Here is a 15,631-nt window from a genome sequence, read left to right as displayed (position 1 = left end):
CGCCCTTAAACACAACGCAAACGAACGCGTGGCCCAAAGGGCCTAACCCAGACCCCTGCCAAAAAAAAAAAAATTCGGGAGATGAAGTGGTAATTTCGTAAATAAACTGAAATTCCCCCAATTTCAGATTCACCGTAGCTGAGCTACAATCACCCCCTCCCCAATTTTAGAATAGAGTAATGGGAGTAAAACTTTAGGATTCAGCAATAGTTTACTTTTGTACGAATATATTCGCAAAAGTCACATAAAGAAGCTACTATGAATTTGTTATTACTAAGGAAGCTACTATGAATTTGTTATTAGTCTAATATTACTTTTTTTTTTTCAATGTTGAAAGATGTTATTGGTTCAAACCCTCTCTGCGTAAAGAAAAGTAATATTATATAAGTTTTTTTTATCCAAAATGGTTCATGAGATTTTCATAACTTCTCATTTTTGTTTTTGAGATTTAAAATCGAAAGAATTGGTTTTTGAGTTTGTTCACCATTAATCATTTTGGTCATTTTGCGAAAAATCTCCAATAAATAAGATTAAAATGATAAAAATATCCTTAATTTCTGTCAAATCATTTTGCCCTATTGTTTATAAATTGAGGGTAGTTTTGTCATTTTAATCTTTATTTAACATAACTATTCACGGAATGACCAAAATAATTGATGATAGACAAGCTCAAGGACCACTTATATTGATTTCAAATCTCAGAGACCATTTTAACTAAAAAAAACCTATTATATATAAGCAAATTTCAATTTGGAACCACTAGTGATAAGCCCTTCTATATCAAGCCCGCTGACGTGGAATTGTAAACAAAGAGCTAAACCCAAAAGATAACCTCATCGTCGTCATCTATATGCTCAGAAAACTGGTGGTGGTAGTACAAAAGCCATGAGCTCAATAGGCCAGAGCATTTTGATGGCACTGACTGTCACTGTGAACAAGTTTGCTTCATCAAATGTGCAGGCGGTTCACAGAAAGCAGAAAAAAGCACCAAAGAAAAGCACTTCGGCCACAAGCACCAATGATATTGGAAGAAGAGGGCTTCTCTTATCTGCTCTAGTTGCTACTCCTCCACTCAGTGACTCTGGGGCTGAGCTTCTGAAAAGTAAAGTGCTTATCTCTTCATTGTGCTTATTTTGCCCCTGCTTTTTTTTATTTTTATTTTTGTTGGTTTTTCGTTTACTTATTTAGTAGTGATTGAAATTTGTATCAGAGTATCTGAAGAAGTCAGAAGAGAACAAGGCCAAGAATGACAAGGAGGTAACATTTCTAATTTTACAACATTTTTTTTCATAATCCAATATTCTAAACATGTCTAATAATTTATTGGGAAATTCGAACTTCAGTGGAAGGGGATGCCCACTAGGTAACACCGGTCTGCTAATTCTTCAATATGTTTTCCAGAAATATATGGTTTTATTTATGAATGTTGTACAAGGAGGTGGTGTGTTCCTTGAAATGCTAGAGGAGCAATAGTGTATAATTTTGTTTCCATGGGGTCTAAATACAATAATGTTATTTAGCCATAGAAAACTGACACGCTCTCTACAAGAGATGAATAAAGATGGATCCCACCATTACACGTAGTATTCACTAGTATTAGAGAGTGTCTAAATAGCAACACTCATATAAATAATGCATTTATTATTGTTTTCACATCTTGTTGTTTTACATATATGTGTCTATATATATGTATGTTGCAGAGAATGGACAGTTATTTCAAGCGCAATTACAAGGAGTACTTTGAGTTTGAGGAAGGAACTATTAGGGCCAAGAAAGGGGAGCTTACAGAATCAGAGAAGGGTATTCTCGATTGGCTTCAAAATAACAAGTGAATACTTCAAACTTTTAAAATTGAAAGCAAAGAAGCTGCTCATCTGGTGTCTTAGTTGCACAAATCTTTTCGATTTGAATGAATATTTTTATCAGCAATTCAATTATGTAGAGTCTTTGCAAATCATCTGTCTTTGTTTTCGTTCACATCGGTTAATTCCGTATGAATCAAAGGCAAGGAAGGAGGTGAAGCATGTCTTTAGAGGTTGTGTCACAGCAGTTTATAAAGAAATCTGCATGCATTTCGGATACCATTGCCCCTCCCACTCTAAACCTATTCAACCTGACTTTCTCAATCTCGGCTGCTGTCCAATGGATTGTGGAAGACCGAGCCAGCGGATTGTTCCCCAACCGGTTGAGACATTCTTCTCCTGCAAATTTAGCCACACCACCCATAAGCATCTGCAAGTTGGGAAATGATTTCCATACGCCCCTTCTCCTTCTTCACACTCATGTTTATTTATAAATCTTGGTTCTCTTTTGATTTATTCAATCCTAAAGTTAGAAATAAACATTGATCTAGGGGAGAAAAGGGTATTTGGAAATCACTTCCCCTACAAGTTTAGGAGTGATGCAGTTCAAATGTAACAGCAATGATGACTGCTAATTCTTCCATACCTTTAAAAGGAGATGAACGGTACCCGAAAACAAGATCAGTCCTGTGAAGTCTATGAAACTTCCCATCTATTGACTATTTTTACAGACTTACAAATTCAACACTATGTTCGGCATTAGAAGTTTCCTGCCCATTTGCTCCAGCATTCATATAAGTAGCTCCTCCTGTAGTGCCAGGAATTCATCCAGCAAACTCTGTCCTGTGAATCCTTCATTGGAGGATTGAACCCTAACCGGTTAAAGCGGAAGCCACTTCCAACTCTGTATAAACCTGGTTTTTTCTTCTCCAAGAACTCGATCCGGTTCAGTATTACACAACCATCAAAACCAAAATCATCAAACAAACAGTTTAAGCCTTTATCAATGTCAATGAACCTGATTGAATACTCATGACAGAATCTGCATAGTTATCAACAAACCAAACCATTTTACTGAATTTTATTGGAATTTGGAATAAATTAGTTTACCACATTAACCCAAAAGGAATTGTCTGCAAAATAGAGTTAAATGTTAATTTTATGTCTTTATGAAAAGCAGAATAGAACATCAAATGGAATGCTAACAGACAGACAAATAGGCCTGTCTGGAACTGTTTATGGAAATGCAAAAGGAGTTTGGGAGATAGATTGTTTGCCCTTCTGTTTGGATGTCCTTCTCATCCCTTCTTATTTCTGTGGTCACATTAAGCCACATCAACATTTTATATTCCTATTGCTTTTTTTTTTTATTATCTCTATAAAAAAAATCAATATAAAATGTTGACGTAACTTAACTGTGATCGCACAAAATGAAAGAAATGGAAATAACACCTAATCAGAATGACAGACAATCTGCCTTTAATGCAAAAGGCTTTCTGCCAATTAAAAGTGGTTATGATTACGTTTGGTAAAAAATCTTAAATACTTTTAAGTCATTGAAGTACATTTGTACTTCAAAGATTTCTTTTATGAAACACTTTGTATTTTTAGCAATCTCAACGTCTTTCAAATAAAACCGACATTTTTTTTTTTTTGCCAAAATAGATGTATAGGAGGCTATATTCCCCCAAAAGCCATACGTTTTTTAAAACAACACCCCTAATGCGAACTTCAATCTTGATTTTCTTTTGTGTTGGAACTTCAATCATGATTTGGATTTTGAGATTAGGCCCAACTTGAAAACACTATTCCACTCATGCAAGTCTCGTGCTTTATTAATAGAACAATGGATGCAAAACTGTTTGGATCCAAAATAACATTTTAGGCCAAGTTTATAGTTGTTTTCGATCTAATAAAAAGTGTCAGGAATATTCTCACTATAGGCCTGGCCCAGTGAAATCCACTACAGATATTGTGCCCATTAATAATCTGAACATGATAAAAAGTTTCAACTTCTACCATTAGCAATGCTCTTTATCAAATGTAATATAACCACAAACTATGCCCATGGTAGATTCATATCTAACACCACGTGCACATAACCATTGTGGATTACAAATTGACCACGACTGATGTCAGTTATAAAAAAAATTCCAAAAATTACATATTCAAATATTACAACGGTATACTAAAACTAACAACAAAACCGATGACATATACTAAGAAATAACAAAATATCCATAGACCTCAAATAACAATAACATTGTCACTTGAAGACTTCACATTTCTTTGAACACCTCCAAACAAAGGACTTTGAAAGTGAACTATTGCCCCTAATGCTTTGAGAGTGAAGTACTTCGCCTAATAATGCTTATCTGCATAGACATAAGCACATAGATCAAAGAAAATATATTGTACTACTATAGGTGGAAATACACATTTATTATCAAGTAAAAAAAGTGACTACCGAATGAAAAAAATAATCATTGTGATAGACTCATACATTCATCAAATGACTCAAAATTCCACATTGTTTCCTACAACCTGCATAGAGTTCATATACTTGCATACATATAATTCTGACTCCTTCAGGTTCCCATCTTATCAAATTTACAATATTACAACACCCTCTAATCCACCATGAAATCAACAATTATTTACAAACAGATACAAAATTCAAGCATCCACTGATCGGAAAAATCGACAATGAAATGTTCTTACACACTACCCCCTAAATCAAATAAATATCATCCAGTAACCCATTTGAAACCACAAATACATTTATCGAATTTTTAACAAACGAATTCCTTTTCTTTTTTTTTTTTTTTTTTTTGACCAACCAGATTATTGACCCATAAAATTAAGAAGAAAAGCTGAAAACACAAAAAAAAAAAAAATTGAAAAACTGAAGGAATATACCATTTGTATGATCGAGGGCAATGACCTTGCTCTTTGGCATGCTTGATGTGGCAGCGCTCCTCGGGAAGAGCGACCAGGTAGGAGAAGATCGTGCCGCCGAACCAGACATGGAGGAGGGGGTCGACGGAGCTAGTTTGGATGTACTTGGCTTGGTAGTAGTCCAAGCCTTTCTGCGGATTCTTCTTGGCAAAGTCGACAAACAGCATTGGCTTATTGTGGTTGGGCAAATCCTTCAGCTTCAATCCCTTGATCTCGTTGTAGAATCTCCTCATCGTCATGTGTGGTGATGCATTCGACAGAGAGAGAATCGGAAAACCCTAACCCTTGAAATCGAGGAAGACTGGAGAGAAGAAACGAGGGGATTTGAGGAAGAGAGGGAGAGTGGTAGCCATAGATGTTTGAAATTTTGCTAAATTTTGGAAAGACGGAGTTTTGCAGTAGTTGATGGGACATATTACAATTTGGATTTTCCTTCTTCATATTTTGATGAGTGTCCAGGAGTTGTGAAAATTTCAAATTTCAAAGATGTTTGAGATTTTGTAAAATTTTGATGTCCCGCCTTTTTCAGTTTTAAAAAAAAATAAAAATAAAGTATGTACAATTCTATCACGTATTATGACTGTAGTAGATAACAAAAAGGTAATGTGGATATTAACAATATTGGCCACTAGCAATGCCTGTGGTGACTTATTATATTTACAATGTAAAATTCTGCGCGTGGTCATTAATTGCTATTTTGCAACGAGTTAAGATTTTCTCGTGATAAAAAATTGTTATTCACCATATGCTTATTATACCCCTAGTAAATTTGTACTTTTTTATAACAGGATCATAAAGCCCATGATAAATGAACTGTTGTCTTGTAGTGGAGTCCTTGTACAACCAGGAATCTTCAGAAGTTATGTATACTTCGAATCAGAAAAGACGCTAAGAATCAAGAATGAATTTGGGTAATTAAAGAGCTTGGTGCAGAATCCTACAAGTATCAGGATTGGCCAAGACCTATCTAGATTAGGTTAAGGAATTCTAGTCCTAATGGGACTCTCGACCATGAAGAAATTGCTACTATAAATAGAGAGGGGTGTGTGTTACACCTGCCTCCGCTTATAAATGTAATTCTGTAATTCTTCTAAAAAATTAATAGAATTATCAATTTGGACCCTATTCTTTCACCCAATCCGGATCTAAAGTGGGATTCTTTCTATCCTCAGGCCGCCACGTGGCAGCACCCCAGCTCACCTCACTTCACTTTTCTGTCCCCTACCCGTGACCCCTTTTCTCTCTCTTATTTCAACTCTCTTTCTCTGCACTCTCTCCCTTCTCTTTCTTGAAACTCTCATTTTTTTTCTCTTCCTCTCTTACATTGCGACCACACTCACACCCATAGCTACACCTGCTCGAGGGAAGACACCATCACCATCATCAAAACCTCACTCTTTTCTCTTTCTCCCATCGCAGCGAGGACAGTGGAAAGCCAAGAACTCCGGCGAGGTTCTTTATCCTTAGAAATCAAGGTAAGCCTTGGATTTTTCCTCTCTCCATGTTAGTGTGAAGATTGGATGTGATTTTTGAGTATTATCTTGTTATTTCCAAGGTTTTAGAACGAGATCGCCTAGGGGGAAAGCTCACCCATCTTCAGCGAGCTCGTGGTTGTTAAGGGATTTTTCAATCCCCTCCGACCGTTCTATGGCAAAACAAAGGTATAAAAACATTGCTCTCGTCTAGTTCTGCATTTTGATACCTAGATCGAGGTCTAGAATGTACGTTTGCAGTAGGCCGGAGCTGTAGAAGCTCTGGCATTCTTCTTCGTTTCGCACCAGGCCTTTCAAGCTATTTCTCAAACCCACGGGCCTTAAGCCCGTTTTGTTTCAGCCCTTTTCCTTTTTTATTTTATTTAAATTCCTTAAGACCCAAAGGCATTAGGGCCATGTCAACAAACCCAAAACCCTTTCTAATTAGGCCCTCAGGCCGTGTGGGTATGGGCCGAGCCCAGAGAGCTCCTAACCCATTTCCTAAATCCTTCAACCCTAAAACTAAACCCAACCCTAGGGCCCAAACCGGAGCCAATAGCCAAACCCTAAACCAGGTTAACTCAGGTTGACTTTGATCCGTTGACTTTTACCTTCGGGTTGACTTTTTCGATTTTCGTCCAGGACCTTTTCTAGGCTAATTTCGATGTCCTAAACCCGTTTCTGAAGTCCGTTTTCCCAAATTCAATCGTTTGAGTAGAGTTTGACTGAAGGTACCCTTTGTGTGGATAGGTGCAATTAATAGCAGTGATTTCATTATTCCTTTTTGGTACGACTTTGCACCAACAGTGTACGGTGAGTGGAACCTTTTTAAAAATGCATGTTTTCATATTAGAAATGCATACATGAAAAGCATGATTTGATGACTATGTTTTATGAAATATTTTATGAGATAACATGCTTACTGAGGCTAGTTTGAATTATTACTATTTTTCCTATAACCCGTGTTCTTATAGAATATCCGACGGATGACGATATGATATTTAGAACATATTTAGAACATATTTAGAACACTTCTTTATAGTATAGATGATGAATGACTTTATACTATGAAGTTGTTTTTCAATATATGTATGTTCACTGGTTTTGTACTGACCTAGTGGTCCTTTCCGCTACGGGACGTAAGGATAGATTCTGGTCTATCCCAGGTGACGGCATGGTGTTGGCATAAGGCCTGAAATGTGTTTCCTCCGGCTATTTAGCACAGGGACAGGGAGCCAGCATAGGACCTGAAGTGTATTTTTCTCTGACTGTTTGCTCAGAGACAGGGAGTCGGCATGGGGCCTGGGGGTTATCAAACATTCACTAGTGATTATTATATATACAAGTTATGATTTGAGATATTGCACGGCATGCTAGGTTTCGGAAAACCTATATTTATCATGATATATGTGTTTTCATAAAACTTGGGGGGTTAGTATGTTGATAACTGTTTTATTATATATATATATATATATGTATATCAACTTGGTCCACTCATGTTTGTTTTGCGTTCCCTTTAGGACCTATGAATGAGGATTACGATCTGAGCTACGAGGAATTTCCCTACCATTGATTCCATGCTATATCTTCTCTGCTTCGGCACCTATTGTAATAGCACTCTTCTAAATTTCCGCTTGTACTCTGTAATAGATATATGCTCTAAATATGTCATGTATTTTCCTAATTTTAATAGTTAGTAGTTGAACTTTAATTTTGTGTTATTAGTCCCTATTGCATGTTTTAGCTTATTTCTTAGCATTTGCTTAAATTAAGTGGCTTTCGTCACCCTTCGGGTGTCGGCCAGCACGTGATCATCCCGATGTCCTTAGGACATCGGGGTAGGGGCATGCTAGTGTGCATCTTTCAAAACCCCTTCAAATCAACACACAAATCTGCCATGTGTAAACTCTCGCTCTATGTGAAACCTCTCAAAGATCTTGAGATTTTTATTTTCCTTTTTCCCGTCAACGCATCTTCAGTTTGAATAAGCAACATTGTGGTGGCAACCGACAACATCTTCAATTTAGATAAACAACACAAGAGTCGTAGAATCAGCCAAATAAGGAGCACTTTCAATTTGGCTAAACATCACTGCTTCGAGACTGATTAGTTATCTATCCAAGTCTCGGTCAGTATGGATTTCCGAGTTCTTATTGGAAGAGGTCATCTCATCAGCCTTCTCGGCGAAGTTAGGTGTTACCAGGTTACGGCATTCAGCACATTGAACGCCAAATATTTATTGAACTTCACAGAACTAGTAGCCTTGTCTTCAGGCTCTAGAATTCGAAGGTCGAGATGTGTTCCTTCTTCTGCTACAGTCGTAAGATTCAGAAGTCATCAGCGTGCCCAACGCCACATCAACATTCATTCATTCTCTAGCCAAGCTCGGCTGACGAGTTGGCACACCTTGCATTCAACCGAATGACGTAACTTATTAACTATTCAGCCTGCACGCCACGTAGGCTAAGTAGTTTTTAGGGTCAACAAGAACTCCCAAGAAAAAGAAAAACAATTTAAGTCTGGATGGCTAATGTGTTTGAAAAGTTTAGCAATTTGGTTTATTTTTATGTTGAGGTATTTTTTGTAATTTATGTAATAGGTTTCCTAGTAGAATGAGAATTATGATTGCTTTCATATTTGTGACTAGGGTTTCAAGATTGCTCTCTTGTTTGTTTCAAGATTAGGTCTTTACAAATACGCCTCTTGTACTTTCGTAGGAATTAAGTGGTAATAAGGCGTAGTCCTTCGTTCGTTATGTAATCGTCATGGTAATTTGTCATCTTCTCCTTTCTTGTGTATCAATAGAATAAAAATATGTTTAAAATTAGTTTATCTTCTTTTCTCATCCTTTCATTTGTTAACATATCTCATAATAGATGGTAAATGCACTAATATGTCCATGTGGTAATTGCAATTTTCTTTCATACCTTTTATAAGTTCAATTCTTATTTTGGGTGTGGAGTAAGATTGTAAGAATCACTGTTCTGTTTTTCTTATAATAAGCAAGGAATAAAAATTCGAATTTCAATAGTTTTTCATGGTATTGGGCAAGTACCCGATAAAGTATTCATTGGCTGTACCCCGAACATATTTGGAGTAAACCTACACATTTGTTTCTCAAACCCTATTATATTGGGGTGCAATAAGAACCTTTGCTACGATATTATGATCTTTCACTTTCTACCTGAGTTGTATATATCGATCAAGATCTCTAATTCTAAGAAAGTAGATCTTCGCATTGCTCCTATAGCTGCAGCCTGCAGGTGCAGGTACCTTCTCACTAATTCATAATTTTTCATGCAGGACATGCAGGTCCATTGCAGAGACGATAAGAGCTGCTGAGACTTTGTCTTACGATTTGGGAACACTTGAAATTAAATGGCACTGGAGGAAGCTGGGACTCAATGTTACAACACAATAAGAAACAACAAAACCCTTCCCTTCCTTCCTTTCCCCCTCTATTCTATTATGTTTGCAGGAATTGAAGGTTTTGTCTTGTAGGTGGTTGGAAGGGCAAATGATGTTTTCCCATACCTTTTGTATTCTTATCCAATTATCCGTACGTGCTTTTCTGCAACATGATGGAATGCAGTGAGGCAAAACATAACTATATAACCATCACTTTTTATATATATGATTTAAATTGCTTGATACTCTTTTAGAATAATAATTGGAGTCAATACTCCTTAGTTACAGACGAATTGCAATTTAATATAAGTGTATAAACTTTTCTTTTTGTTATTTTATAATTTTATAGTCACTCTGTAATATTGGCTTGTGATTTGCAATGCAATGAAACAAGAATACCTTGTTACCTGTGAGTTATCAATCCGTGTCCTTTATTTTATTATATGTTTCTTTCCATTGTTTTTGGGTTTTTGATCGACTGCATGGAAGACACCTATTACTGAATCCCCAAATTTAATAATCCAAAACAACATGTGGGAGGACTGTTTTGACAACTTTGACATCGTAAATTCCCAAGTTCCATCTTATCTTTATCCTTTTTCAACCTTTTGAAAAGAAAACAAAGTTTTTATTTCAATAGGAATAGCTTTTTAGGGAATAAGGAATGCCAAAGAATGACACATAATTGTGCATGAAATAAAGTCCAATGACAGCTTCACAGCAGACAAGCTTGGAGTGTGCAAAATTACAATAACAAATAGTATATAAAATACTTAATAAAAATAAAAAATTGGGATCCTTCCAAATGAGATAAAGAAGCACAGATTAAACAAGATGGGGCATGTTCCATTAGGTCAGGGAGATTTCAGGCAGGATCTCCTGGGCTGTAGAGAAATAGGATCATGAAAAATATGCATATCAATTACAACAACAAAGAAACAACAACAAAATATTTTTTCACTAAATTAGGTTGGGTATATGAATTCTAAAATATTATTACACTTGGTTACGTGAATATGCATATCAAATATGCTAACATTTTAGTTTGGCCTTTACCTCCTCATTTTTGAACCCTTTTCTGTACTCTGACCAGACTGCCAATCACTCGTACACTTTTACATCAAGTTGTCTCGGATTTTCATATGCATTTTTAATCCCTAAATTTTTTAAGAGAGAAGAAATAGTTATCATTCAGCATGCATGGATGGAGAATTTGTCCGGACACTAGGGACATCAAGGGTCTTGTCCTTATTAATGTCTAAGGTTTTATATTTTAATTTTTTTCCAAAGGTTTTGGTTTTACTTCTGGATAGATTGATCGACAGCATTATCTATACAATGCAGATTTGATGAGGGAAATCCCACCTAATCAAATGTGATGATTATTTAACCTTTTTTTATCATGTAATTTGTGTACTAGCCAAAGGAGGTAGGTGGCATTCTTCATTTTTGTTCTTACCATTTGATTTAGCTGGTTTGATTAATAAAAAATTCTTAGGTGCTCCAGAATACTCACTATTTCGATTGTTTTAACAGTTAGATTTTAATTTTTATATTTTAACAATCAAAATATCTCAAATGCCGGGTTCTCCAAAGCACTCATGAAAGTGCCTTAATTAATTATTGAAAAAATCTATAGTACATGAATTGTAGTCAAAAACTCCGAATCTGGAGAAGAAACTCCAGATCGAATAGTAGTCAAAAGAAGACATGATACTAATTAAACCTCAATTTTTCTTACTTAATTGTTATGAAAAAACCAGTTTTCGAAACTGGTTTTCATTAAGTTATGGAATTAGAAGCTTGGAATTGCTTAGAATTTTGGGTGGCTGTGATATGGAGACATCATTTTCTCTTAAGACCTATTTATTCATTCCTTAATTATTTACCAACTGATTTATTTTGAGAACTGCAATGGCATGGGAAAAATAGCATGATTTGGATCCATAAAAAATGAATTTCCATTTCCCGCACTATTTTTTTTCTCATGTACACCCTTATTTATTTATGACATTGAAATTGAATAACGCATAATAAACAAAAATCAGCTTAAATGTACAAAAAAATAGAAAATAATTAAGTGTCTAGAAATCATTTAAAAAACTAAGTGCTGCATTGGATAATGGATACACATAGATTGCCTAATTTAAAAGGCTTAGCCTTTTTCCAATTTGTTGAACAGAAGGTGGAGGAGTATATATAGTAAGTAAAAAATGCCAGCTCATTTGCACCACCTGCTAGTTGACAAATAAAAACAATTAAGTTTGAAAGCAGGAAGGTTTGTTTCCAACTTCTCCTCTTAGGTTGTTTCTATCGAATTGACAGGTAAAAGAAAAATATGAAGAAAAGAAAAAAAAAAGAACATGCAAGATCCCTTTTGAGATCGAAATTCCATCTACTTTTGGAGCGTCTGCCCCCACCATTCCCTACTCCTAGAGCTAGCAACTAATGCCAGCAGCTGCCGTACAATCATGCAGCTAGTAGAATAAAAAGAGCAGAAGCTGAGTAGCTAACTACCCTTGAAACCACCTGCATGTCAAGAAATTAAGAAACTCATTCAGTTTAAAGAACACAAGGAAATTAAAAAGTACAATGTATTTGTAAACTAATGCATAAATTGTAATAATGTTTTTCAAGAAAAAGGAAAAAGATGAGGACTCAACTGGTTATTTCCAGATGGAGTAGATTGTAAGAAACCACAGTGGTCTTGGTATGCAGATCTCCCCTGCAAGAACTTAATATTTTGATCAGTAACCATTTCAAACTATATAAAGCCAAAAACAAAAATAATACAATTACTAAGCAAAAAACAAGTACCTTAAAATGTGTAGATGAGAAACCTTGTGAATAATCCAGAACACTGTCTCCAGAAGCTTGATTATTTGACACAATGAAGTTGTTCTGCAGAAAAAAAATCATAAAACCCATCAAATATATCCAAACAAATTAACATTAATAGATATATCAGTGCATGCTGATAAAAATTAGCCACACTAATGAAGTTGAGCTTAATTAATTAAATACTAATTACCTTGGAGTAGTTGAAGACAGGAGAGCTAGCAGTGTCATCTAATAAAGATGGTGGTTGTTGTTGTTGTTGATCACCACATGAGCGCCTACCTTTTCCTTTGATATTATTTCTCTGCTGCCTTTTTCTTCCAAACTTCAAATTTCCAGCATCCTTGGATACTTGAGGAGGATAAAAAGACCCATAATTATTGTTGTTGCTGTTGTTTTCATCCAAGTAAACTTCATCTTCATTGAAATGTGGAGGCCCAGAAGATGCATCAGAAACCATTGACTGATCTTCTTCTTCATCATCCTCCTCCTTATCATGAATAACTTGTTTACCACAAAAATCGGACTTGCTCTTGCAATTATTATCTCTGCTGCGTGAAGCACTTGGATTACGAGAAAGATAATTAGAGTGCTCCAAGTATACAGTCCAACCAGACTCACAACCACTACTGCATTCTGAGGCCAACACATTCATTTTTTCTACTCTCCGTTTCACAAGCTATAATCTCAATGGTTTTTTTCCTTTTAATAACACAAAGACAGAGGGAGAGAGAGAGGTAAATATATATAGATGAATATCAATACACCTCTCTCTCTATATTCTCTCTCTAGTTAATTAATTAAGTAGATATTGATATATGATATATCTCAATGGAGGACTAGTGGAATGTGTCTCTCTATATTTGGACTTCGGACAACAAAAGTTAATGTAAATATATAGGAGGGTGTGGAATGAATTTAAAAAGAAAGAAAGAAAGAAAATAGGTGAATAATTTGAACTCAAATCTTAGACATGTTTTGTCCTGACTCGGACTCGCCTATTTAATTTCCCATTCAGCAGTTTGTGAGAATGAATAAAAAATGCCAGTTGGGATCGAGGAGGATTAAATTGGTTGCATGTAAGAGAGAGAAAATTAAAATTAAAAGAGAGAAATGGCTAGCAAGAAAGAAAGAAAGAAAGAAAATATGAAACCAGAGAGGCACAATATCCCTTCACATGCTAAGACAGCTAGGCACTGTGTACCCTCTTAACAAAACTGGGTACACGTCCGTTTCCCCTTCTCAGTATATGGACACCTATCCCTTCATATCAGTACCAGTCATTGCCTCTCTCCCTCTCTCTCTCTCTCTCTGTTGTTGGTGATGACATTTGCTTGATTGGATCTAGCATGGGAGTTTTTGGTACGAGATTTTTCGAGCTATCGTGTGGTCCTTGTAAATATGTTTTAGCAGATAAATAAAGCAAAGCAATTATATGCTCTGCATGTTATATTGAACTTATAACTGCACATGCATAATCTACAAGATACTTTCCTCCTTTCTATATTATTAGTTACCATATGTCTAGGGTTTGTTAACGTTAGTCAGAGTTAGGAGAGTGTCATGAAAAGTAATTCTACTAAGTTTATCAAGGATTTATCAGCTTTAATAATTGAATGAGTATTGCAAAGATGAATGTTAAGACTAGTCGCTCATGTGTTCATAAATAACAATCAAAATTTATTTGAATTTTACTGTGCATGCATGCGACTCATACTTATTGATAGTCATCAAAATACACTCTTGTACATATGTTATTACTTCGATTTATAGGTTGAGACTAGATCTAGACATAACCAAATACACTCTTGCTGAAGTGGGTAATGCAGAACAAAAAGTAGGTGTATTCGTAAGTTATTGTCTACTCTTAAGAATCAAGCCACAATAATTAAAAGGGTTAAACACAGATTAAAAGTTTTATTAAGGCATGGCTGCATGAGTGGAGACTGTAGAAATTTCTTGGGGCAAAGCGCAGTTGACTGGGTGTTTATGAATCCACATGCAATCACATTCACACCTCTCTCTCCCTCTCTTCCTCTCACACTGAAATTCTGCAGAGGGATTTACTCTTTACCTCTAAGGACTCACACACGCATGTGGGCACGTGTGCATATGCATATGCAGAATTCCCCACATATTTACACACATGTCTGCACGTGCACACGCACTTCAACCTAAATTGCTCTTTCAAAGCTGCATTTTAAAATTGGTCACTTGTGAGATTATATTTATCTTTGGTACCACTTCCAATGTTCCAATGTTAACTTCCTTCACATCTTCCCTTTCAAAAAATTTCTTTCCTGCCATTTTTACGATGTGCCCTAATTGGTATACTTTTTATATTTATATGTATTGAATATTTAAAAAAAAAAATTAAGACAAAGCAATGTATATTACGCATGTGGTGGTCAAATAAAGGGGCACAAGAATATGTGCTAAACTTATCCGTAGCCGTATAAACTATCATCAACACATATAGTGATAATAATTGAAGCATATATGGTTGTATATTATATAAACAAGCCAAATGTACGAGAAGGAATGCAATATTCGACCACTCTCTTATGTGTTTAATGTGATCTAGAGTATTAATGCATCCTAATCTACACACGTATCGATTAATGATTATAATCAGCTCGCGCGCATGTTCATACATAACCTATTGTGATGGATTAAACACCTAGTGGTTTACTATAGTACATAAACCAATAGGGCAACCACACATATACCATATATGGTAGCAAAGAAAACGAAGGTTAAAACTTTAAAAAAGCAACGTGCATTCTCTCTTGGATCACTCATTATTAATAGCCCATCAAATGATTCATTAGGACGTCCAAGTGTAAGTATCAAACCCATCCAATTTGTGATGCAGGTGCTGTGTCTATTACTGTGTACCTCCGAAGATTAAATTTGATCTCTCTCTCTCTCTCTCTCTCTCTCTCTATTTGATTGTAGCAAAAATAGGTACCCATGTCCCATCCAGCTCATATGGACCACGCTTTGACAAATGCTGATTGGGGGGCATAACAAACATTGGGTCATAGACTTGATCTATTTTAACCTCATCTTCCCTCAATGAACTGGTCAACTTAATTAGTTGCGTGTTTATTATTTTTGGTCAGATAATTAGATGAGTAGTTAACCTACTTA

At 35.7% G+C, this 15,631-nt stretch overlaps 2 protein-coding genes across 2 annotated transcripts; one reads left to right on the top strand and one right to left on the bottom strand.

Moving 5' to 3' along the window:
• The first annotated feature begins 769 nt into the window (after nucleotides 1-769).
• On the top strand, nucleotides 770-1,957 carry LOC103935825. Its single transcript, XM_009345635.3, has 3 exons — nucleotides 770-1,102; nucleotides 1,211-1,257; nucleotides 1,701-1,957. Exons 1-3 carry the CDS (start codon nucleotides 886-888, stop codon nucleotides 1,830-1,832), a joined length of 396 nt encoding a protein of 131 aa, XP_009343910.2. The 5' UTR covers nucleotides 770-885; the 3' UTR covers nucleotides 1,833-1,957.
• Nucleotides 1,958-11,731: 9,774 nt separating this feature from the next.
• LOC103964446 (protein SOB FIVE-LIKE 5-like) lies at nucleotides 11,732-13,844 on the bottom strand. The gene is made up of 4 exons (XM_048575093.1): nucleotides 12,672-13,844; nucleotides 12,458-12,541; nucleotides 12,304-12,365; nucleotides 11,732-12,169 (listed from the first exon to the last, which is right to left on the bottom strand). Exons 1-4 carry the CDS (start codon nucleotides 13,131-13,133, stop codon nucleotides 12,154-12,156), a joined length of 624 nt encoding a protein of 207 aa, XP_048431050.1. The 5' UTR covers nucleotides 13,134-13,844; the 3' UTR covers nucleotides 11,732-12,153.
• Nucleotides 13,845-15,631: the final 1,787 nt, after the last annotated feature.

The sequence above is a fragment of a genome, unplaced genomic scaffold (assembly GCF_019419815.1).
Source record: "Pyrus x bretschneideri cultivar Hongxiangsu unplaced genomic scaffold, Pyrus_bretschneideri_v1 Contig77, whole genome shotgun sequence".
NCBI classification, from domain to species: Eukaryota; Viridiplantae; Streptophyta; class Magnoliopsida; order Rosales; family Rosaceae; genus Pyrus; species Pyrus x bretschneideri.
The sequence above is the reverse complement of the archived record's forward strand: the minus strand, read 5'-3'. Positions and strand labels throughout refer to the sequence as shown.